The sequence below is a fragment of the Tamandua tetradactyla genome, chromosome 5, assembly GCF_023851605.1.
Source record: "Tamandua tetradactyla isolate mTamTet1 chromosome 5, mTamTet1.pri, whole genome shotgun sequence".
Lineage (NCBI taxonomy): Eukaryota > Metazoa > Chordata > Mammalia > Pilosa > Myrmecophagidae > Tamandua > Tamandua tetradactyla.
This window is the reverse complement of record NC_135331.1, coordinates 136562902-136586436: the sequence shown is the minus strand read 5'-3', so window position 1 is coordinate 136586436 and position 23535 is coordinate 136562902. Positions and strand designations below refer to the sequence as shown.

At 34.3% G+C, this 23535-nt stretch overlaps 1 protein-coding gene across 10 annotated transcripts in view; it reads right to left on the bottom strand.

The window, feature by feature from the left end:
- LOC143684891 (dual specificity protein kinase TTK) overlaps positions 1-23535 on the bottom strand; it is a 99302-nt gene that overhangs the window by 8870 nt on the left and 66897 nt on the right. For 7 of the 10 annotated variants that reach the window (XM_077162306.1, XM_077162307.1, XM_077162303.1 and 4 more), the window contains 7 exons: positions 23378-23529; positions 22241-22365; positions 20965-21045; positions 14424-14600; positions 14061-14139; positions 13633-13730; positions 6677-11934 (listed from right to left, as the gene is read on the bottom strand). In XM_077162306.1, coding sequence (XP_077018421.1) covers positions 11848-11934; positions 13633-13730; positions 14061-14139; positions 14424-14600; positions 20965-21045; positions 22241-22365; positions 23378-23529 — 799 coding nt within the window. In that variant the 3' untranslated portion in view covers positions 6677-11847. Of the gene's footprint in view, positions 1-3283; positions 4180-6676; positions 11935-13632; positions 13731-14060; positions 14140-14423; positions 14601-20964; positions 21046-22240; positions 22366-23377; positions 23530-23535 lie in introns of those variants that run through there. The other 3 variants (XR_013176239.1, XR_013176238.1, XR_013176240.1) reach the window with 3 other exon arrangements.

Genomic DNA, 23535 nt, shown 5'->3' with positions numbered 1-23535 from the left:
TGTTTGGCAATCAGGAAGTTGATATTTTAAACACTGTCATTCTAACTTTACAGTTTGTCTTTATCAAACGACATTTTTGTGTTTTCAAAAATGCGATTAGGGTTATATGCAATACATTGTAACTTTTCCATTTAACATAGAAATAGGCTACTAGTCAACATTTTTGTTTGCTTTCATTTTTTAAAATTAGAGCAGTTGTTAGGGTTATAGAAAAATCATGCAGAATCTACAGTTCCTATGTACCTAACTCCCACATGCAGTTTTCTGTAGTTTAATGTTTTGCATTAGTGTGGTACCTTTGTTACAATTGATGAAAGAATATTATTATAATTGTACTAACTACAGCTCATAGTTTATATTTGGGTTTACTTTGTGTTATACACGTCCATGTTTTTTTGTTGTTGTTATTTTATTCTGGCAACGTATATACAACCTAAAATTTCCCGTTTTATCCACTTTCATAGAATTCCATGGTGTTTTATAATTACATTCACAATGTTGTGCTACCATTACCACCAACCATTACCAAAACATTTTTCTATCCTCTAAAGAGAAACTCTGTGCCAATTAAGCATCAACTCTCCATTCCCCACCCCCACTTGGCCCATAGTCACCTATATTCTAGTTTCTGACTTTATGAATTTGTAAAATTATTTAATATAAGTAAGATCAGACAATCTTTGTCCTTTGTGTCTAGCTTATTTTACTCAACATGGTGTCTTCAAGACTCATCCATGTTATCACATATATCAGGACTTCCCTCCTTTTTAAGTCTGAATATTCCGTTTAATGTATATACCACATTTTGTTTATCCATTCATCAGTTGGTAGACACTCGGGTTGCTTCCACTTTTTGGCAATTGTATATAATGTCATTATGAAAATCGGTGTGTAAATATCAGTTCAAGTCCCTGCTTTTAATTCTTTAGGGCATATACATACCAGTGAAATTGCTAGGTCATATACAAGTTCTATACTTACTTTTCTGAGGAACCGCTAAACTGTCTTCCACAGTGGCTATACCATTTTACATTTGAACCAACAAAGAATAAATGTTCCCATTTCTTCACACCCTCTCGAAAAAAAAAATTTTTTTTTAACTGCAGCCATTCTAATGAGTATGAAATAGTATCTCATTATGGTTTTGATTTCCATTTCCCTAGTGGCTCAAGGCATTGAGCATCTTTTCATGTGCCTATTTGCCATTTGTAGATCTTTGGAGAGATGTCTATTCAAGTCTTCTGCCCATTTTAAAATTGGTTGTTTGTCTTGCTGTAGTTGGGTTGAAGCATTTCTTTATACATTCTAGACATTAAACTCTTACCAGATATATGGCTTCCTGAGATTTTTCCAACTCTGTAGATTGTCCTTTTACTTTCTTGATACAGTCCTTTGATCCTAGAAGTTCGTAATACTGATGAAACCCTATTCATCTATACTTTCTTTTGTTACCATGCTTTTGGAATAAGTCTAAGAAACCATTGCCCAATACAAGGTCCTGAAGATTTTTCCCTATATTTTCTCTAGGAATTTTATGGTTTTGGTTCTTATATTTGTATATGGTTTCAATATTTTTAAAGTTATTGACTGTAAGCTATTAAATTTCTATTGCTTTAAGGCAACCCATTTCATGATATCTGTTCTAAGTAGCTAGAAAACTAAAATATAGATCTTTTATCTAAATGTTCTATCCAGTACTGAAAGTGGTGCATTATAGTCTATTTTAAATCTACAACTGTTTATTACTCCTTTCAAATATGTCAATATTTTCTTCATATATTTTAGGCCCTGCTTTTAGGTACCTATATATTTATACTTGTTATATGTTTTGTCAAATTGACTCCTTTATCAGCATATAATAGTATTTTACTTTGAGTCTATTTTATTCCATATTAGTATAACTATACCAGCTCTCTGTTGATTATTATTTGCATGGAATATTTTTTCCATCCTTCCACTTTCAAATTTAAATTTAAGGTGAGCCTCTTATAAATAGCATATAGTTAGGTCATGATTCTTTATCCTTTCTACCAATTTCTGCCTTTCCACTGGAGAGTTTAATCCGTATACATTTAAATTAGGTCATGATAATGCATGACTTTTTTTCAGCCATTTTTCTATTTGGTGTCTATAAATGTTAATAACTTTTTTTGTCCCTTAATTATTCATTACTGCCTCTTTTCATATTTATATGATTTTTGAGTTCTTTCTCATTTCCTTCTATCTCAATTATCAGAATTTTTCTTTGTGACTTCCATTAGTTTATATTTAACATCTTTTATCTAAAACAACCACATTTGGCTTGATACCAGCTTAACCTTAATAGCATACACAAATATGTTACTGTATCCCTCTATACTGTCACCTTTTTTATACTGGTCACAAAATGTATCTTTAAAATTTTGTGTCTGAAACCATAGGCTATCATTACTTCTTATGCATTTGCATTTTAGATCCTGTAAGACACAAAAAATGGAGTTATATACTATGCTGGCTTGAAACTATTATACACGCCAGAAAAGCCATGTTTTAATCCTGATCCAATTTTGTGGGAACAGTCATTTCTTTTTAATCCTGATTCAATACTGTGGGGTAAAAGCTTTTGATTAGATTATCTGCACAGAGATGTGGCATGCCCAACTGTGGATGTGACCTTTTGAGTAGATGGAGATGTGGGTCTTGATTAGTTTACTAGAGTCCTTTGAAAGGGGAAACATTTTGAAGAAACCTGTGATGTAGATACCTGGAGAAAAGTTGCTTCAGAACTGAGAGAGACACAATTGTTTGGAGATGCCTGGAGTACCAACAGAGAGAGCAAATGCCTAGATGCGGAAAGAGCCCAGCGAAGTCACTATGTGCCTTCCCATGAGATGCTAAGTGAGCCAGAACCTAGAGTTATGTCCCAGAGGAGCTAAGTGAAGGCCTACAGAGGCCAAGTGAGAAAATCCCAAAGGAAACAGAGACTGAAAGCAACAGAGCTCAGGAACAAAAGACCAGCAGATGCCAGCCACATGCCTTTCCAGCTGACAGAGGTGTTCCAGATGGCATCAGCCTTTCTTGAGTGAAGGTGCTGATTTGAAGCTATTATGTACCTCAGAAAAGCCATGTCCTTTAATCCTCATTCAGTATTATGGGTGGAATCTTTTTGATTGTTTCCATGGAGATATGACCCACCCAATTATGGGTGGTAAATTCTGATTAGATGGCTTCCATGGAGATGTGTCTTCACCCATTCAAGGTGGGGTGGAGATGTGTCTTCACCCATTCAAGGTGGGGTTGCCTACTGGAGCCTTTTAAGAAGGAACCATTTTGGAAAAAGCTTTAGAGCCACCAGAACCACCAGAGCCCACACAGAGACCTTTGAAGCAGAAGGAAAATGCCCCCAGGGAAGCCTAATGAAATGAGGAGAGAAAGCTAGCAGATGTCCATGTGCCCTCCCAGCTGAGAGAGAAATCCTGAACTTCATTGGCCCTTTCTTTGGAGTTAAGGTATCTTTTTCTGAATGCCTTAATTTGGACATTTTCATGACCTTAGAACTGTAAACCTGTAACTTATAAAATTTCCCTTTTGTAAAAGCTGCCTCAGTTTTGATATATTGCATTCTAGCAGACTAGAACAGAAGGTAACCTCCTGTTGGTGCCTTAATTTGGACATTTTCACAGCCTTAGAATTGTAAATTTGAAATGTAATAAAAAAATTTCCAGCAGCTTTAGCAAATTAATACATATACCAAAATACAATATGACAGTGCTGGCATTTAAACTGACCCAAAGGTTTACCTTTACTGGAGATCTTTATTTTGTTGTTTGATCTGCTATCTAGTGTCCTTTCCTTTCAATCTGAAGACCTCCCTCTGGCAGTGTTTGTAGGGCAAATCTAGTGATGTTCTTAGTCCTTCAATTTTGTTTATCTGGGAATGTCATAATCTTCCCCTTAGTTCTGAAAGGCAGCCCCATCAGACATACAATTCTTGGTTGAAAATTATTTTTCAGTGTTTTAAGTACTTCATCTCACTGTCTCATTGCCTCCATGATTTCTGTTGAGTAACAGACATTCAATCTTATTGAAGCTTCTTCCTTGTGCATAAAATGTTGCTTTTCTCTTGTAACTTTCTCATCCTTGGCATCTGACATTTTTTCTAATATGCCCCTGGGCATGGCTCTTTCCTGAAGGACAAATCTAAAAATACATACAAAATAGGAGAAAAATCATAAGAAAATCAAAGAGCTAACAATTTATGGTCGGAAGCTTCAATGATGGCACACAATGATCTCTGCCTTCTGGTATTCACACTCTTGCATAGTCCCTTCTTTTTCAGCGGAGACTGTATATAGTGACTTGCTTCTAACAACGAGAATATGAAAAAAAGGAAGGGAATTCACTTTCAAGATTGGGTTCCAAAAAGACTATGATTTCTGTTTTAGCTGTCCTCTCTCACCTTTTAACTTGCTCAGTCTGAGTGAGATGAGCTCCATTTTGTGAGTTGCCTTATGGAGACATCCAGGATGCAAGGAACTGAGGGAGGAAGACCGCTCTTTGACCAACAGTAGAGAAGAACCGAGGCCGTCCGTTCAACAATCCACAAGGAATTGAACTGTGCTGGCAATTATATGAATAAACTTGGGGTGGATCCTCCCTGAGGTTAGCCTTAAGATGATACTGCAGCCTTGGGTGACAGCTTGATTGTGACCTTATGAGATTTTTGATCTAGAGACAGCAAGTAGAACTATACTCATATTCCTGACCCATAGAAAATGTGAGATGATAAATGTTTATAGTTTTAGGCTATTAAGTTTTGGGGTAATTTGTTATGCAGCATCATAACTAATTATCAGTTAATGAGAAATGACTATCAAAATACTGAGGAATGAGAACCCAGAGAGATAAGCACAGCTGGGCATTTGCCAGTCTGGAGGAAACATCTGTGAAACTGAGCTATAAATTTGGCAAACTGATGGAGTATGATTGACGAAACTCAAAGCCCAAGAACTAACTAAGGTGGGGAGTCTATTATCTACCTTCACCTCCTGACATTCACTTTAAGTTGGAATCAGAAGGGCTAGTCCTTCAGGGAAGGTATGAGCCAGAAATAAACCATGTGCATTTTAATCTGGTTCTGTGCGATCTGGGTATTACTGGGAACCTTAAACCTTAAGCCTGAGAGACTGTGGTCCTAATTAGGCGACAGTGATATAAATGTAAGTATAAGCAAACAAAAATCCTTTCTGAAGGAAGATGCCATCATTGAAGTTTTCATATGATTTTTTTCAAATAATATTATTAGCACAGTCAAAAACAACCAGGCACAAGGTAAAAAAGACCTCAACTAACTGGAACAATGGACAAAATTTAAAATGAACATAAACTTTGATCCAAGAATCCTGCTAGTTATTTATTCTATAGGTACAATTGAATATGTGCAAAAATTCAAACACAAAGATATTTACTACTTAAGTTTTTTGTAATAGCAAAGAATTGGAAACTATCTCAATGTTGCAGACAGGAAATTAGTTACAACACCGAAGGACTGTTACCATTAAAAAGAATGAGATAGAGCTCTATGTGCTTATAGAGGAGTGTCTTTAAGAAATATTAAGTGGGGAAAAAAAAGAATATATGAACTCTTATATGTCTTTTATATAAGGATATACGTGAACATACACACACACACACACACACACACAAGCTTAGAAATTCACTGGTCACTAATTCATCACACAGAAATATATTTTCAGACGCTGCATATGTTCTCAAAAAATCCCTTCAGTACATCTAAGTCATTTAAAGCTATTTAAGAAATACCAAGTCCCATTGCTGCCACATGTCAGTAGAAGGCTTAGGGCCTGACTGTAAATTGACAATAGGCATATTTCCCAGGTATGGGTGGTATGTTATCTTACATTGGACTATAGTTATATATTTGGGCAAATTAATTTGAAAAAATTAATTTGGCAGCAATTCAGCAGAAAATCATGAAATAAACAAAACAAATTGTAAACAGTTCATTTTGGACTATGATCTCTTTTGCTTGGTAAATATGTACATAAGAAATAAAGATTACCAACACCAATGTGCGATTGAAAAATGAAATGCATGTAGCATTCTTCAAACAGTTTTATTATGTTAGCTTACTAAAAATATGCAAATATCCAACAGTATTTATGATTAAACATTATAGAAAGCATTAAATGGAGGAAGACAGCTATTATGAAAAAAGAAACCACTGGAGAAGAACACTCCCATGAAAGAAATAAAGGACTTTTTCTTCCCTCCCAGTCTTTCTTTTCCCAACTTCCACTGATAAGATTTGGTAGCATAGAAGGTCTGACTTTTTCTTAGGTTGGGCCAGATGGCAAAATTTAGTTCTGGCTGTGATAATTATTCTAAAAGTCAGCTAGAGAAACAAGTAGATCTCTAAGAGGACAGGTGGCTCCCATTTATGTAGCCTTTGCTACTATATATTTCGACTCATCAGTCTGCCGCACCCCTCTGTGGTCTCACAGATCCTTCTCCTTCATCCTCGTTAAATCTCTACTCCCTACTTCCAGGATCCATGCTAATCCTTCTAACTTCAACCTCAAATCTATTTGTAACTCCTCACTTTCAGCAGATGGCTTGTGTTCCACTTCACAAGAAAAGTTGTGGCTATCATTTTAAATTCCCAAAGCTTCTATCTATTAATGTATCTCCATCCTTACCTCACCTCTAGTCTTAGTAGAAGACTTCCTGTTCAAGGCTACCCATTTCCCTGGTCTCTTCATTAAATCCTCTCCTTAATCTCTAACTTTTCCCCAAAGCTTCTTCTATCAGCCTATATGCTATGTTCAAGCCTCTTCTATCAAAAACCAAATATCAGAACCAAAGCCCTCAACCTATTAATCATCCAGCTAACTCCTTTAGGCTACAATGCCCTCTGGCTTTTAAATTTTACTTGAATGACCACTCCCTTCTTAAAACTCTGAACTCCATTGGCTTCTATAATGGTCAGGACTCTTTCCACTATAAGTGAAAGAAATTCACCTCTTCCTCAAGCAAAAAAGGGAGATTTATCTGCAATTAACTAAAAACACAAATACAGAAGGAAACAAGTACCCAAAGGAGATCCAAACTCAGTCTTTCAGTCTCTAGATTCTGCTCTCCTCCATGTTGGCTTTTACCTAAGGAAGTGACCTCTGTATGAGATCCTCACTGTTCTGTTATATCCTTACAGCTTTAAATCTAGAGAAAACAAGGGGTCTCTTTCCCAGTACTACAGCAAAAGTTATAGAATTTAATGCCATTTGCCAGACTTCAGTCTCATGTTCACCATTAAAGGTGGCAAAACAACCCAAGTCATATGCAGAGTGACAAAAGGATAAACCCTAAGAAAATATCAGGGTGCTGTTGCTAAAAATGAATAAATGACACAGCCCAGCAAATGGGTAAAAAGCAATCAAAACACTCACACACATACTTAGTGTCCACTGCAGGTTTTGAAATACTATTCCATGATTTTCTTTCTATTTCTCTGAAGTATCTTTTACCAGCTCTACTCTTCCCTAAATGTTAGTGTTGCTCAGGATTCTTTCCATAGTTCTGTTCCATCTCATTCTATTTTGACAGAACGGGTCAAAGATCTCTTTGAGAACACTGGTTAAAGGCTGCCTACACAAAGACAGATGCATTCATAATTCTGTATGCAACTTCAAGAAGCTCACTGACTTCCTGAGCCCATCCCAACTCTAGAGAAGGAATCTTACTCTATGCTTTCTCCCAGTCTTCTCCACTTTCTCAGCTGTAGCTACTAGCTTCATTGCTTGACTTTAAGATACATAGTTCTAGCCCTTGCACATCTCCTCAAAATGGAGAATTCATTTCAACGATGTTGATTAACACCTCAAACTTAAGGAAATTAGTCGCATCAATACCCTAAAAAAATCATGTCCCAAACTGAATTAGTTTCTGTCCCAAACCAAATCTTTTCCCTTTATGCCCAATTTCCTTTATGGGACTTATCATCCTCTGCATACCCAACCCAGAAACTCAATTTTCCTTTTCCTTCATCCAATTTATCCAGTGGGCCATCAGCATCTGTTCATAACACCTTCTAATTTTCTCTTGAGTTTGTCTCCACCTTTACCTCCAAACATGGTTCAATGCAGATCCATACAGCCTCTCACCTGGCTTACTGTAATAGCATAATAACTATAATTCCTACTTCCAATTATCCTTTACTTAACAGCTAATTAAAACCCTTTGATGGTTTTCTGTAAGGAGCTGCATCTAGGATAACTTCCAAGATCCCTGCTGGGTTATACAAGAGGCTTCTTGGTCTGAGCATCCTTATCCTCTCAGGCTGGTCTCTCATCATAACTTGCCGTCTCACGTACTCATCACTTAAAACTCACTGCTGCATGCCTGTTTATATCATTCTTCTTGGAATGCCCCTCTCTTCCTTATCCTGTTCTCCTGGATTCAGCTTAGGCATCTCTACATTCAAAACGCTTCCCACTCTGTTCAATACTAGGCTACATAACCCTCCTCACTCTCATTGTTCTCTGTGCACACTTTTCAAGCCCTTCATTCACTCTATCCACAGAAACTTACTGAATGACTCCCATGTGGCAACATTGTTTTAGGAACTAAAAAGGCAGATGGAGATCCTTGCCCTTGTGGAACTTCCATGCTAACAGGAGGAAACAGATAATAAATCATAAATATTTTTCATAATATACTTTGAAGTTATATTAAAAGGGAAGTGCATATTAGAGGAGAAAAAAAAGAGCAGAGTTAAGAAGATCAGGAATATGGGAGCTAGGTGTTGCAAGGTGCCTTCTTACAACGTTGATACTTAAGCAAAGACCTGAAGGAGGTGAGGGAAAAGCTTACCAGGCAGAGGAAACAGTCTGGCATGTTACAGGAAAAGCAAAAAAGTCTGTATAGCTTAAGCTGAGACCACCAGGGCAGGCAGGTATAGGCAATGAGGTCAGAGATGTAGGAAGAGACCAGATTATGTAGTGCTTTACAGATCATTGTAAGAGCATGGCTTTTATTAGTGAAATTCGAGAGCCATTGAAGGGTTTTGAGAGGAGGGATGATGTGATCTGACTCTAACTTGTTTAAAAATGATCTCTCTGGCCTGAGAATAGACCATAAGGGATAAAAGGTAGGAGTAAAAGGAGACCGGTTAGAAGACTGTTACAGTAACCCAGGAGAAAGATGATGCAGAAAAGAGGTTGGTAGAAGTTAAGTGGCAAGAAGTAAGATTCTGGATATATTTAGAAAACAGAGCTGAAGCATTTCCTAATGGACTAGATGTAGACTGTAAGAAAAAGTGAGGAGTTATGGATGATTCCAAGGTTTTAGGCTGAACAACTGGAAGAAGGGAATTGCCATCAGCTGAGATGGGGAAAGGATGTGAGTGGATTAGGTTTTGATAGGGGTAAATTTTATTTTATATAATTGAGTTTGAGTTGTCTCTCAGACCTCCAAGTAGAGATGCTGAGTAGCCAAATGAATGTATGAGTCTAGGCTGGAGATTTAATTAGAGAATTATCTATAAGCATAAGGTATTGAAAGTCATAAGATGGGATGATATCCCAAAGAAATGACTATGGATGCAGATGTCTCTGTTAATAGGGAAGGAAGTTCCTAGCCTTAACTTACTCATCAAAGTATTCTAAAAATTTGACCCAGTTTCTAGTAAATACTTAATGTTAGGATTTTTTACCCACAATCTCTACTGAATAGAAGGCAGAAAAAAGAAAACCAAAAATTCAAGACAAATAAAGCAAACAGCCAGTCACAGCTTAGAGTAGTACATTGTCATTCGAAGTCGCACACATTCTTCCTCCCATTCTGGCCATAGCCCCACTCAACTAGCGAACCAGGAGATGCTATAGGACAACAGGAGAAAAATCAACACTCAAGTACCTGTACAGTACAGTGGTGCTCCTTGGAGATGGAGAAGGGTTGTCAACATGGGAAAGATGGCTGGGCAGCCTAGAAACTAGGCTGGGCATAAGGATTTACCTAAAGCGAAGAGGGAAGAGGGTCTCTTTCTTATGTACTTTCCTAGGATTTCTCAAGTAAGAAACTCCAGAACCCCAGAACTAGGTTGTACTCATAAAAGAAAGTTATTACCCCAAATATGTGAGGATTTTCATTAGTAACTATTCCCTAATCTAAATTTATGTTTCATATAGGATTTCATAGACTTAAGACTGAAATGAGACCTAGAAGATCAGTCTGTTCTTCTAATTTTACTAATAAATGAATCCAAGCTTCAAAGATAATCAGCGACTTACCCAAACCCGCAAAGTTTGCCAGACTGAATGCTGAGATTAGAGCTGAGCCCTTTTCAATGCTCCTTCCACCCAGCCACTCTGTATAACTACCCAATAAATATTTATTAAATTCCAAGCAGATTTGCAGAAAAAAAATTAAACACTCAGAAACCCTAATATTACTTTATTTAGCTTAGGCACATTAGAGGGAACATAAAGTTGCCAATGAAATTTTTCTTATCAAATACTGATAACACTAATCCCCTGAAATTTAGTGTATATATGAGATTATTTATTATAAAAACTATCAAACTTGTAGAATACTGATGACACTCAAATTTGATACATCAGATACTTTTTATAACTTATACAATGCTAGGAAGTAGCTGATCCAATCTGGATAGGACAGAAAAGATACTGTGAATCAGGTAAGAATTCTCTGTTGTTTGATTTCAAAGGAAAAAGTTACATTCCCATAGTAAGATCTGCAGATTGAGTTGTTTTTTCTACATGCACAGGTACTACTGAGATGTGACAATAAATCTTTTGAATGCTTTTTCACATACTAAATTTCTAACTCTTAAAATGCAAGCATTCAAAAAGATTGGTTATATATATATATATATACAGTAAACTTCAAGACCATTTTTAAAAGAAAAAAGTATTTTCAAAGGATACACAGGATAAAATTCATATGTGGGATAAATTTCTGTCTTCTAGAAATTTGTACCATGTTTTCTTCATGAACCTGTTTATAAAACTCCAGCTTTAGCTTGAACAGGTTTTCTATTACATTCCATTAACTTAAACCAATAACCCTGAAAACCAATAACAGAGATTAAAAATTCGGGAAAAGAGTATTATGTGATGTTGCCTTCTAACTTTGAGACTCAAGCAAGAAATTCTGGAGCCATGTTTGTAATTACCCATTACCAAGCAAGCCACAGAATAAGGGTACGCCCTATGAAACTTATACCACAAAACCCAGGAGAATACTCTAAATACCAGAAACAACAGACACTATGAACAACTAAAGGATGAACTGAAAAACCATGTGCAGTCCTTTATGGACTATATCATAAAGAAATAGGAAATCTACTTCAAACTCAAACCCTTTGGGAGATTCCAACCCCCTCTTCCAAAGTTCGTTACTAAGGTCTACTACTGTTTCTTTCCCCAATCCTATTAAGAATTTTGCTGCTACAACAATACATTTACTTGAAAAAAATAATTTTATAATTTTCAAATTTTAGTGTCATTATATGCTACAAAGCTTCATTTATATAGTTTTTCAGAAAATATTTTAGTTATTCACTACTATTCCAAGTATGAAATACATCAAATAGATTAGATTTACAGGAAAGCATAAAATAGAGAAAAATAATTCTACAATTTGATATATACAGTACCATTAGTGGTTGTTGCTTGTTATTTTTAGCTTTCCTTTGATGATCTACTGAGTTTTCCCGCTTACATTTCCGAGTGAAGTGGTCTTCAAGAGAATGTGTCCAAAAAGAATCAAGTGTACAACAGTCCAATATATTTTATAGGTGTTATTTGATAGTCTATGAGTAGGTGCAAATCATTTTTTCCCCCCTGTTTTCTCAAAAGGCTTGGATGATGAAGAGGAATCATGGTTTTCACCACTACTATACTGCTCATATAAAGTCTGAAATTAAAAAACATAACACATCTATTATATAATGTTAAACTCAAAGTATTATCAGGTTAGTAAAGGTAACTGCACATATTATAAATATAATAAATTTCTCTCTATTGTTCTTACAATTAGGGAATCATTTTATAAGCTACTAGAGATAAGAAACAAAACTAAATACCACACTTGGCCTTAAGAATTAGCTACAATCCAATCTTTCTATAAGAGAAATATAAGTAGCTATAAGCAATCATACATATGAACTTTTAAAGCCTTCTCAATCCTCCTTACTATTCTTAAATAGACCCTGTCTTAGATAAATTCCTATTGCAAATTATACTTATTAGAAAACTTAATATATACTTTCAGATGATATTTAAGCTAATAAATGGAAAAGATTTAAAAAATCATGCAGATTGTTATGTAAATAAGTATAATTAGGTAATTAAAATACATATATTTTTTTTAAAATTTAAAGCCCAGCCAACATATAATTTATGAAGATAACTTTTTCCCTCAAAGTGTGCATAATCTTAGTTACAAAGATAATTAATTTATCTCTATTTTATTTATAAGAGGATTTGGACAATATATTGGTAGATATTTAAAACATGATGATATGAAATGTAAAGCGAAATTACAAAGCCAATTTTATCTAATTCCTAAGGCCATTAATTTATTATCTATTATCACTTAGGAATTTTTTAAACATTTTTACCTTACAGTATATGAATGTAAATATAATAGTGAATTACAGTAAATTCCTTCAGAAATGTGTCCAAGTTCTTGACACTGTAGACTGGCTCTACCCCTACACAGAGATCTAAGAGTGCTTTTAGTTTAAGTTTCCATAATTTTATAATAATAACTAAAATAATTACTAACAGTTTTACAGCTAAAGTTGGTCAATAAGCATTCATAGGGTTCTAGAAATGATTAGGTGAGGTTAAAAATGATGATATACATGTGATTGTGAAAACCTTGTGGTTGACACTCCCTTCAACCAGTGTATGATAGATAAGTTAAAAAATAAGGGCAAAAAAATAGATAAATACTAGGGGGGTGAAGGGGTGTTTTGTGTGTTCTTTCTTATGTTTAATTTTTATACTTATTTTTATGCTTTGGAGTAATGAAAATGTTCAAAAATCGATTGTGGTGGTGAATGCACTGATGGCACACTTTGGATGATTATATGGCATGTGATATATCTCAATAAAACTGCATAAAAAATCATGGTACAGTTATAAATAGACACTGGGAGGATGAAAGGGTTGAGACAATTGCTTTGAAAAATATATTGATTGCTATGTACAATTTAACAGAAGTCATTACATGTGACACATATTGATTTCTCTAAGATTGTTTAAGAAAAAAGTTGACTAGAGGGAATGAATTCAAAAGCTATGTTAAGAATGAATTCAAGAGTTAAGAGACAGATTTTCCTATATTGAATTTATTCCCGATGAGACCTAACAGCAATCTTTTGAAAGTACCTTATATGATAATCTACTCTGAACTGGGCTGACAATAAGAATGTAAATAAAATAAAGCTATATTTGTCAAAAAGCATATGTTAAGTACGTAAATGTAGAAACATACTTGATAAATGATCAGATGACAGGACTAACTGTTTTTTGGATTATCTGTGTCTAACTCACTAAACTACAGGAAATAGTTATGATTAATGCAGTCTAGATTAAACACACTTACTCTAGCAGCTTTCAAAATGGAGTTAGGAGAATTCAGACCAACAAGTTGGCCCAGAACATATTTCATTTCTTCAGTAGTTCCCTTAGCCATCTGGTTACCTATAAAATAAATATAACCAATAACATATCAAACACTAATAAGAAAAAAAAAGAGTTCACATCTAAATGTACATTTTTAATAACACAATAACTGGCTCCATTTTCATAATTTATCACTAATTATAATCCCTTACTCAGGAAAGCAAATATGAATGCTAGCAAGTAAAGAAAGGTGATTTCATTTTCTTTACCATTTAGCATAACAGGAACTTCTTTAAGGAAGGATGCAGGCTGGAAAAGAGTTGCCAACGCAGATTCTGTTTTTGTTAAATTCAAAAAGCTGTTTACATTAATACCCTGGTAAAAACAGATTTTTTAAAAAAGAAGTACCTGAATGAATTTGAACATATGGATGTGCCAGTAGCTCAGGAATGGATATCCTCTGTTTAGGATCCCTTATTAAACAACACTATAAAAATAAAGATTAATTTTTTTAAAAACAAAGCAGATTTTCTTAAATAATGTTATTCTTAGAAAATCCCAAAGTATTTATAAGTTTTAAAATACCTTCAAAGTGATATTAATATGGCCTTTAAAAAATTAACTCAGTTAGAAATTCCTTTCAATAAACCAGTTTATACTGAAGTCAGTTATATGTCCAGTCATTTCAGTTATTTATTTTAATCAAACAATCAATTATATGAAACATTATCTTTCTAGATCTGTATCGCAAAGGATAATTATTAACATTACCTTTAGCACATCTTGAAGATCTTTCTCTGGAATGTCAGGAAATTCGATTTCATGATTAGGGTCAATTATAGCATGCAATTTAGAAATCTGATTAATTATATGCTGAAATGGTGTTTTCCCATAAGTCATATAGTACAGAATGCATCCTAAGGACCAAACATCACTTTTGGGACTGATCTAATTTAAAAAAAGAGAAAAATAAAACAAAACAAAACCTTGCAGATAATTTTAGTATACAATGTAAGCATCTGAATACTTTATATATACATATGTATACATATATACGTACATACATATGCCCTATTATTTCAAATTATAATTAAACCTCAATGAATTTGCATGGTGCATGGCAAAGAAGTTATGTACTAGATTACATTTTCATGACAATTTTTTCAAGTTTTCATTCCATTTGGTTATTCACGAAGTGATGTTTCATTTGAAATCTTTCAACAATCTCATAGCTAAAATATTTCAACTGAAATAAAATATTAAATTCTTGTCAAATTATGAAACTGAGAAATAAATTATAAAATATCAATTTAGTTTTCCCTAAAATTATTAGATTATAACTGAATGAAATTTTTATAGAAATTCAAAGTATAACTAGACTCTCATAAAGTTATTTAAGTTGGGCTATCTTAAACCCAATAGCACAAACTATTAAGCCAAGCTGGATCAAGCTTTGAACCCCGGTCTTATCAATAACTGGTAATTCTGTGTCTCCATTTCCTCACGTCTAAAATACAAATAATAACAGTGTGTGTGCTGTCGTGGGCATTAAATGATAAAACCATGAAATATGCTTAAACATGGAGAATAGTTTCTGGTATAGTAAATACTCATTCACTGCATTAAAATCTCACAAGAAATAGTCAAATTTATAATAGTCAATATTATAACAATTACCCTTCTCACTTTAAAAGAACATTAATAAGAGCAAAAGACATGAACAGACACTTCTCAGAAGAGGAAGTACAAATGGCCAAAAGGCACATGAAAAGATGCTGAACTTCTCTGGTTGTTAGGGAAATGCAAATCAAAACCACAACGAGATATCATCTCACACCCACCAGAATGGCCATTATCAATATAACAGCTGGAGATAATGTGGAGAAAGAGGCACACTTATCCACTGTTGGTGAGAATGTCAAATGGTACAACCACTATGGAAGGCAGTTGGCAGTTCCTCAGGAAGCTAACTATAGAACTGCCATATGACCTGGCAATACCACTGTTAGGTACCTCGTCAGAGGACATGAGGACAAGGACACAAATGGACATTTCCACACCAATATTTATAGCTGCATTATTTATAGTTGCCAAGAGATGGAAACAGCCCAAATGTCCATCAACAGACGAGTAGCTAAACAAGCTGTGGTATATATATACAATGGAATCTTATGCAGCTGTAAGACAGAATAAAATTATGAAGTATGTAACAACATGGATGGACCTTAAGGACATTACGCTGAGTAAGATTAGCCAGAAACAAAAGGACAAATACCGTATGGTCTCACTGATATGTACTGACACTAGTGAATGAACTTGGAGAATATCAGTTAGTAACAGAGACCATTAGGAGAAAGAAATAGGGTAGATATTGGGTAATCGGAGTTGAAGGGATACAGATTGTACAACAGGAATGACTGATCATAAAAATTCAGAAATGGATAGCACAACACTACCTAACTGTAAGACAATAATGTTAGAAAATTGAATGAAACTGAATGTGAGAATGATAGAGGGAGGAGGCCTGGGGGCACAAATGAAATCAGAAGGAAAGAAAGACGATAAAGACTGAAATGGTATAATCCAGGAATGCCTAGAGTGTATAATGATAGTGACTAAATGTACAAATTTTAAAATGTTTTTGCATGAGGAAGAACAAAGGAATGTCAATACTGCAGGGTGTTGAAAATAGATGGTAATTAATATTTTAAAACTTGAACTTACGTGTGAGATTAAAGCAAAAAATGTTTTATTTGGCAAAAAATTTATATTTTGACTAGTGCATTTCCTAAATAACTTATGTGGACAGCTTAATTGAACACCATAGTCCATGGAACCTTGAGTGGGGTATGAAATTTTGTAGGTTTGTCCAGAGTGATGCCCCAATAAATCCCAGAGTGATTTGAACAGTGAATAAAAATTATGTTCAAAATCCCCTTGGGGGAATGGTGAGAAAGAGGGAAAATTCATCTTCCCCAAGTGGAGAATTCTTGATATTCTCACAGGTTGTGGGGACAACCAAAGCAACAGGCTGAGCCCCCAATCTTGGGGTTTGTTCATATGAAACTTAACCCCACAAAGGATAGGCTAAACCTACTTAAAATTAGTCCTAAGAGCCACCCCCAAGAGAACCTCTTCTGTTGCTCAGATGTGGCCTCTCTCTCTCAGCCAGCATGACAAGCAAATGTCATGCTTGAGCATGACAAGCAAACTCACTGCCCTCCCCCTCTCTACATGAGACATAACTTCCAGGGGTGTGGACCTTCCTGGCAACATGGGATAGAAATCCTAGAATGAGCTGGGACTCAGCATCAAGGAATTGAGAAAACCTTCTTGACCAAAAGAGAAAGGAGCAAAATGAGACAAAATAAAGTATCAATGGCTGAGAGATTCCAAACAGAGTTGAGAGGTTATTCTGGAGGTTATTCTTATGCATTAAACAGATATCATGTTTTTAGTTAAGGTGTAATGGAGAGGCTGGAGGGAACTGCCTGAAAATGTAGAGCGGTGTTCTAGTAGCCATGTTTCTTGAAGATGACTGTATGATGATAAAGCTTTCACAATGTAACTGTGTGATGGTAAAAACCTTGTGTCTGATGCTTCTTTTATCTACCTTATCAACAGATGAGTAAAACATATGGACTAAAAATAAATAAATAATAGGGGGAACAAATGTTAAAATAAATTTAGTAGATTGAAATGCTAGTGATCAATGAAAGGGAGGGGTAAGGGGTATGGTATGTATGAATTTTTTTGTTTTCTTAATTTCTTTTTCTGCATTGATGCAAATGTTCTAAGAGATGATCATGATGATGAATATACAACTATATGATGATATTACTGATTATACATCAAGAATGGAATGATTACATGGTAAGAATGTTTATGTTTTTATGTGATATTTAATAAGTAAATAAATAAATTAATAAATCAATAAAAATATGAATAAAGACCAAACATACAGTGAGTATAACAAATGAGAACAGCTGAATTCCTCTTTTTAAAAGATAGATACTGGGTGCAGGGGTAGTTCAGTGGTTAGAATGCCCACATTTCATGTGGGAGACCCAGGTTTGATTCCTGGACCGTGCACCCAGAAAAAACAGATAGATACTCAGTTATATATTAAAACAAAACAAAATCTAGCCATATATGCCACATGAGAGATAAATCTAAACAAAATGACACAGAAAGCTGTGGGGAGGGGAAGGAGGAGAAGGGGGAGGGGGAGGGGGAGGGGGGAGAGAAATGGACAAAAACAAACAAAAAAAGGAAAAGGAAATAGATAAAAAGGAGAAAAAAAAGTGAAAGAAAAAGCAGGGACTACAATGTTAATATCAGAAAAGAGAACAAGGCAAAATGCTTTAAACATTTAAAATAGCATTTGAATGCTATTTTACAGTGATAAGAGGTACAATCAAAAGAAGATATTTTGTACCACATTGTGATGGTTTGAAGTTGTATGTACCCCAGAAAAGATCAACTTCTTAAAGCTAATACATTCCCATGAGTGTAGACCTATTGTGGATAGGGCCTTTTGATTATATCACTTCAGTTGAGGTATACCCCAAATGCATCCTGTTACTAGGGTCCTCTATAAAAGGATAAAAGACGACACAGAAAAAAATCCAGAGAAACTCAGAGAGAAAAGCCAGAGAAGCTTAGAAAGAAGGAGACACAGAAGCTAAAAGTGAGAAACATGTAGCTCAGAGAGAAAGCCACTGAAGCCAGAGGCTCAAAGCAATGAAACCTGGAAGAGACCAGTAAAAGCGCCATGTGACTTCCATGTGACAGAGGAGCTGAGAATGCTGGCAACCTGTCTTCAGAATTCAGGTATCATCCTGTTGATGCCTTGAATTGGACATTTTCACAGCCTCAGAAGTGTAAACTTTAAATTTAATAAATCCTTATTGTAAAAGCCAACCCATTTCTGGTATATTGCATTTCATTAGCTTTAGCAAGCTAAAACAGACACCAATGCAAGGTGTTAACAATAGGGTGCTATGTAGGAATCCTTTATTTTATGCATGATATTTCTGTAAACCCACAACCTCTTTAATTAAAAAAAAAAAGAGAAGATATTATAGCTATGACTTTCTATGCAACAGGACCACATTTATATAACTAAAACCAAAACTGTATTTAATTCTTTTTTGTAAGGAGATTTTAACATGCTTTTCATAATGCAACAGATAAAATAGATTTTGAAAATACAGAACTTTGGATTAAAAATTAATCTCAACATGTAAGGTATATGTGATATAAAGATACTAAGAGAAAATTTTATTAAAATGCCACAGCACATTAAAAATGATTAATTTACAAAGAATTTCTCCTTAAATGACGAAAGAAAATTATTCAGATCCCATTATCTGAACACAATGTAACAAAACCAAAAATTAATAAAAATAACCTCCTCTTCAAACCACCAGTAGCCTTAATTTCCAGTGGTCTGGAAATTAAATCCATTTCTAAATAAATCATGGTTTAAAAAGGATTTCAGATTCTGGGAAAATGACAGGGGCAGCATAATTTCTCAATCTCTCCAAATTCTCATATACAAATACAACAGTTGAGAACAAAAGGATAAACATATGGGAAATATTTACAACAATGAGGTGAAAAATTATACTACAACTCTAAAATGTGAGTGGGTGGGGACCAAATTCCAACATCCACAAGTCCTGCACGGTAGCAGCATTTGAAGCAGAAAGCATATGGATGCAAGGAAGGCACCTGATAGACTTCAGAATAGAAGAAGCCCAAAACTAGCCAACAAGTAGTTACTGGTAACTGGGATAGATTAATTTTGGGAACAGAGCTAACCCGGGAGGGTTTCTGCCTGCTTCATTAGCAGGGATTAATTTACATGTTGGGTACAAATGTAAGGTAATCTTACATTTCATCTTTTACTCAGAATTACTAAGGCCACTGGTGGTTCAATTGAATAGAGATTTACCATTACATATTAAATCACAGAGCTGATAATAGAAAAAATCTGAATTCTTAAGATTGCAACTCAAAATAAACCTTACTTAAAAGTAAAAAAATAAAATTAAAATTGAACTTACAAATTTTAGAAATTAATGAAAAGAGAAACAGTAAAACTTGTAGGTAGCAGCTAAAGAAAACTCAAGAGTAAAATTCAGTTTAGTATTTTAATAAGCAAAAATTTTTAAATTAAATGAACTAATTAAATTAAAAGCTATGAAAAAAGAAACTAAAATAGAAAGCAGAGAAATTTGCAAATATACAGGCAAAAATTAATAAGAAAGCAAATTAAAATAGAAGTGATAAATGAAACCAACACGTGGTGCTTTAAGATCAACAAACCTTTGGCAAGTCTAATCAAAAAAAAGAAAAAGGAGAGGATAAACCCAAGTATCGGCATAAAGATGAAAGTTAAATAGATAAACAAAGAATATTAAGTCAGAATATTGGGAATAATTTTATGCCAGTTATTTGGAAAGTTACTTAAAAAAAATCACAATTCTACAGGAATGAAAATATAATTTAGTAAATACAAGCACATTTATGGGGAGCAATTATTCTGAGCTGGGAAATATCCTAAATGCTTTAGATTCTCTCTCTCTTAATCAATTTCTTTAAAAAAAAGGTACTGTTGATAAGCCCAATTAGCAGATGAAGAACTGCTCAAAGACAGTTGTTAATGAAGAAGTAGAGCTATGAGTTTAATGTGGGCCACTGGCACAACAGTGGGGCTTGTATCCACTTGGCTATACTGCTGCAGAGAAAGAAGCGTTAGCATGAGAGCTGGAGGCATCATGGAGGGCAAAATGGGCCCCTGATAAGAGGCACTAATGAGACTAAGACAGCTAATTGAGGGTAGGTAGCGCAAATAAGGTAAGTTGGAAAGTAGCTGAATGCAAACCCTAATCTGGAAATATTATATTCCAGTTATAATTGAAAATGTAGTATTCACAAATAAGTAGAGAAAAATAAAAATGTAATAATCACTGAAACACAAAAAGACTTCAAAGGATACCAATTCAATGACATTTTTCAGGTATCTAAATTAAAGCTACTTAAGTCTTAAATTTTTCTAGGCACATTTCTTGTAGGAGTACACCATGAGTCCCACCATATTAAAAGTGCAACATTAAAACAACCCCAAGGCAATAAAGAAGGGTGAAATTAAATCCCATACAATTTGCTTAAAACAAGGTTTCTTCAATGTTCTAAAAGGTTTTAGAACTTAAAGAAATAACCTTCAGTTTTCTAGTAATCTACTCAGAGAGTAGTCCATTCTCTATTGATGTCAGATGAATGAAATGTAAATAGCTTACCGTACCTTTGATTTTGATTTCCCATTCTCTCTTGAGGAAGACATGTCTTTGATTGCTTCTGGTGGCATATAATTAACCGTGCCTACCTATGTGTCAAGTCACAGAAAACAATCAATGAAAATGTTTATTCTGCTTTAAATTTTTTAAAACCTGAATGTCATATTCTTAGAAATTCGGATAATTACAGATTTTATTAATATACCTGATTAATTCAAATAATTTCCAGCAATATTAAGATATATACCAAATTTCTTCACAATTCCAGTGAAACAAATAGATTCAGAGTCAGAAAATTAACTCCTTTCAGAATGCTGATCGTTTATTATGATTATAGTGGGTAAATAATGTCTGCCTTAAAAATCGACCAGTCTAAAATTACATTAGTGCCCATAAACTTTGAGGGTCTTGATCAATCTGTACTGGAATAGAGCCAGAACTTTTTTTTAAATAAATCAATGACACAAACACCACACAAACAAAAAACAATCTAGATTTGTCTCCAAGTACTCCCTCAATCCATGTCCAAACTGAGATGGGATGGACATCTAAATCAAGCAAGAGTTTCTATAATAGGATATGTCAACCATACAATGCACTAATTTCATTGCTAAATTAAATACGGTTCTGATTTCCAACAATACAAAATGCCTGCACTGAATTATTTATGTAGTGCATTAATTGACTAGTTTTCCTATGTTGACCCATACTTACACTACTGTATTTTAGTCATAGATTGGTGTCACTGCTTTAGTTTTTATGGGAGCAACTTTATAAACTTTGCTATTGCACATCCAATGAACATAATGTTGACTACAATAGTCATCATGGTGTTCTCAATATGAAGTCACACTTAATATATTTATTTCAAATTTAAGTGATAAGAAAAGCTTTGCTTCTTTAGAGGAACAGAAATATCTTACCTCACAAACAATGAAAAACATGTAACTACAATTCCCTCTTTAATTGCTACCAGGAAACTCCTGGTTATCAAACTCAAATTATCGGGTCAATTTTAGATCATAACCAAAATTTCCAAGCCAGATATTACTTGTTCTCTCCCTCAGCTATGGGAAAATCATTCAAAATTGCTTCATATTTCTATCTGATCTTAACTTTCTGTTGTAAATTATACTAATCATGATTTTAATTTTATTTTATAGATATAGCATGTACTTCTTTAAAAAAGGCTTCAAATCTCATTAGCAAAATATTAGTTTATAGGTGAAAAAGAATTGAAATCTATGTTTGAGAATACTTTCATCAATTAATTAAAAGTATTACCTGAGACTCTTTAACAATACTTGTTGTATCTGGTTGCATTTGGTTTGCAATCCCAAAATCAATCAGCTTTAGCATTCCATCAACTATCAGAAAGTTGGCAGGTTTCAGATCACTGTGAACAATGCCTTCAAAAAAAAAAAAAACCCATTATAATATTAGACAACGTAAAGCATCCTAAGACAAAAAAATCTCATTATCTACTGGCTCAGTTAGTGCCTACAATTATTCAATTCAATTAAATATTTACTTTTTCTGTACTGTATAAACACTTACATAGCACCTACTATGTGCCAGGCATCCTTCTAAGTGCCTTGCTTGTAGTGAATCATTTAATCCTCATAAAAATGCTGGGGTAAATACTATTATTATTCCCATTTTCAGATAAGGAGACTAAGGCAAAGAGAGTTTAAGTAACCTGCTCAAGTTAACATAGCCCATGTGACAGGGCCATGAGTTTAACCCAGACAGTCTGACTCCAAAGTCATGCACTATCCTCTACAAAGCACTTAAACTGTACTGCCAGATGGCAAGAGTCTAATGCTCCTGAGACCTTCATCTCTAAAACCCTGATCTTAATTACAGGTTAATTATTTCCTAACTCATAGGAAAGCAGACATGAAGAAGAAATAAATTAGTTATCTAAGTTAATTAAAAAACAAACAAACAAAAGAAAAAGTTAAAGGCAGAAGCTCAAAAAGAATCAAGGCCCAGTGTGAGTAAAAGCAAACCCAGAATAGAGCAAAAGGTAAAAAAACAAAAACAGAAACAAAAATAATCCAAACTCCCAAACAGGGCACAAAATACAAAATGAATAGGAAAATGAATGAAACACAAATCTCCGGTTTTCAGATGCTTGAACCTCAAAGTTTCAGATTTGCTATAATCCAGGTACTTGACAATAAGGATTATGGACTACATTAATAGTGAGAAGGATACCTTGATACTGAGAAGGATACACTATGGATTACAGGGTTTTAAGAACTAGTTTTTTTCCTTCATTTTAAATTAAGCTTTCAATTATTTAGTCTATCTAGTCCAAAGCTGTCAATAAGCAATACCTTAAAATGATGGGCATATTTCTCTAAGAAGACCTAATGAATATTTCAACTTTACACATATGAAGAGATTTTAAAATACCATGTTGATGAATTGTGTGAACTGCTTCCAACATATTTTTCCAGTAACTCTTGCGTTCCCAAGGATTGACAGATTTTTTCTTTCTAAGCCAACTATTAAGATCAATATTTCCACACTCCATTACCATGTAGATATACTGGTCTGTAATTTCACTGTAA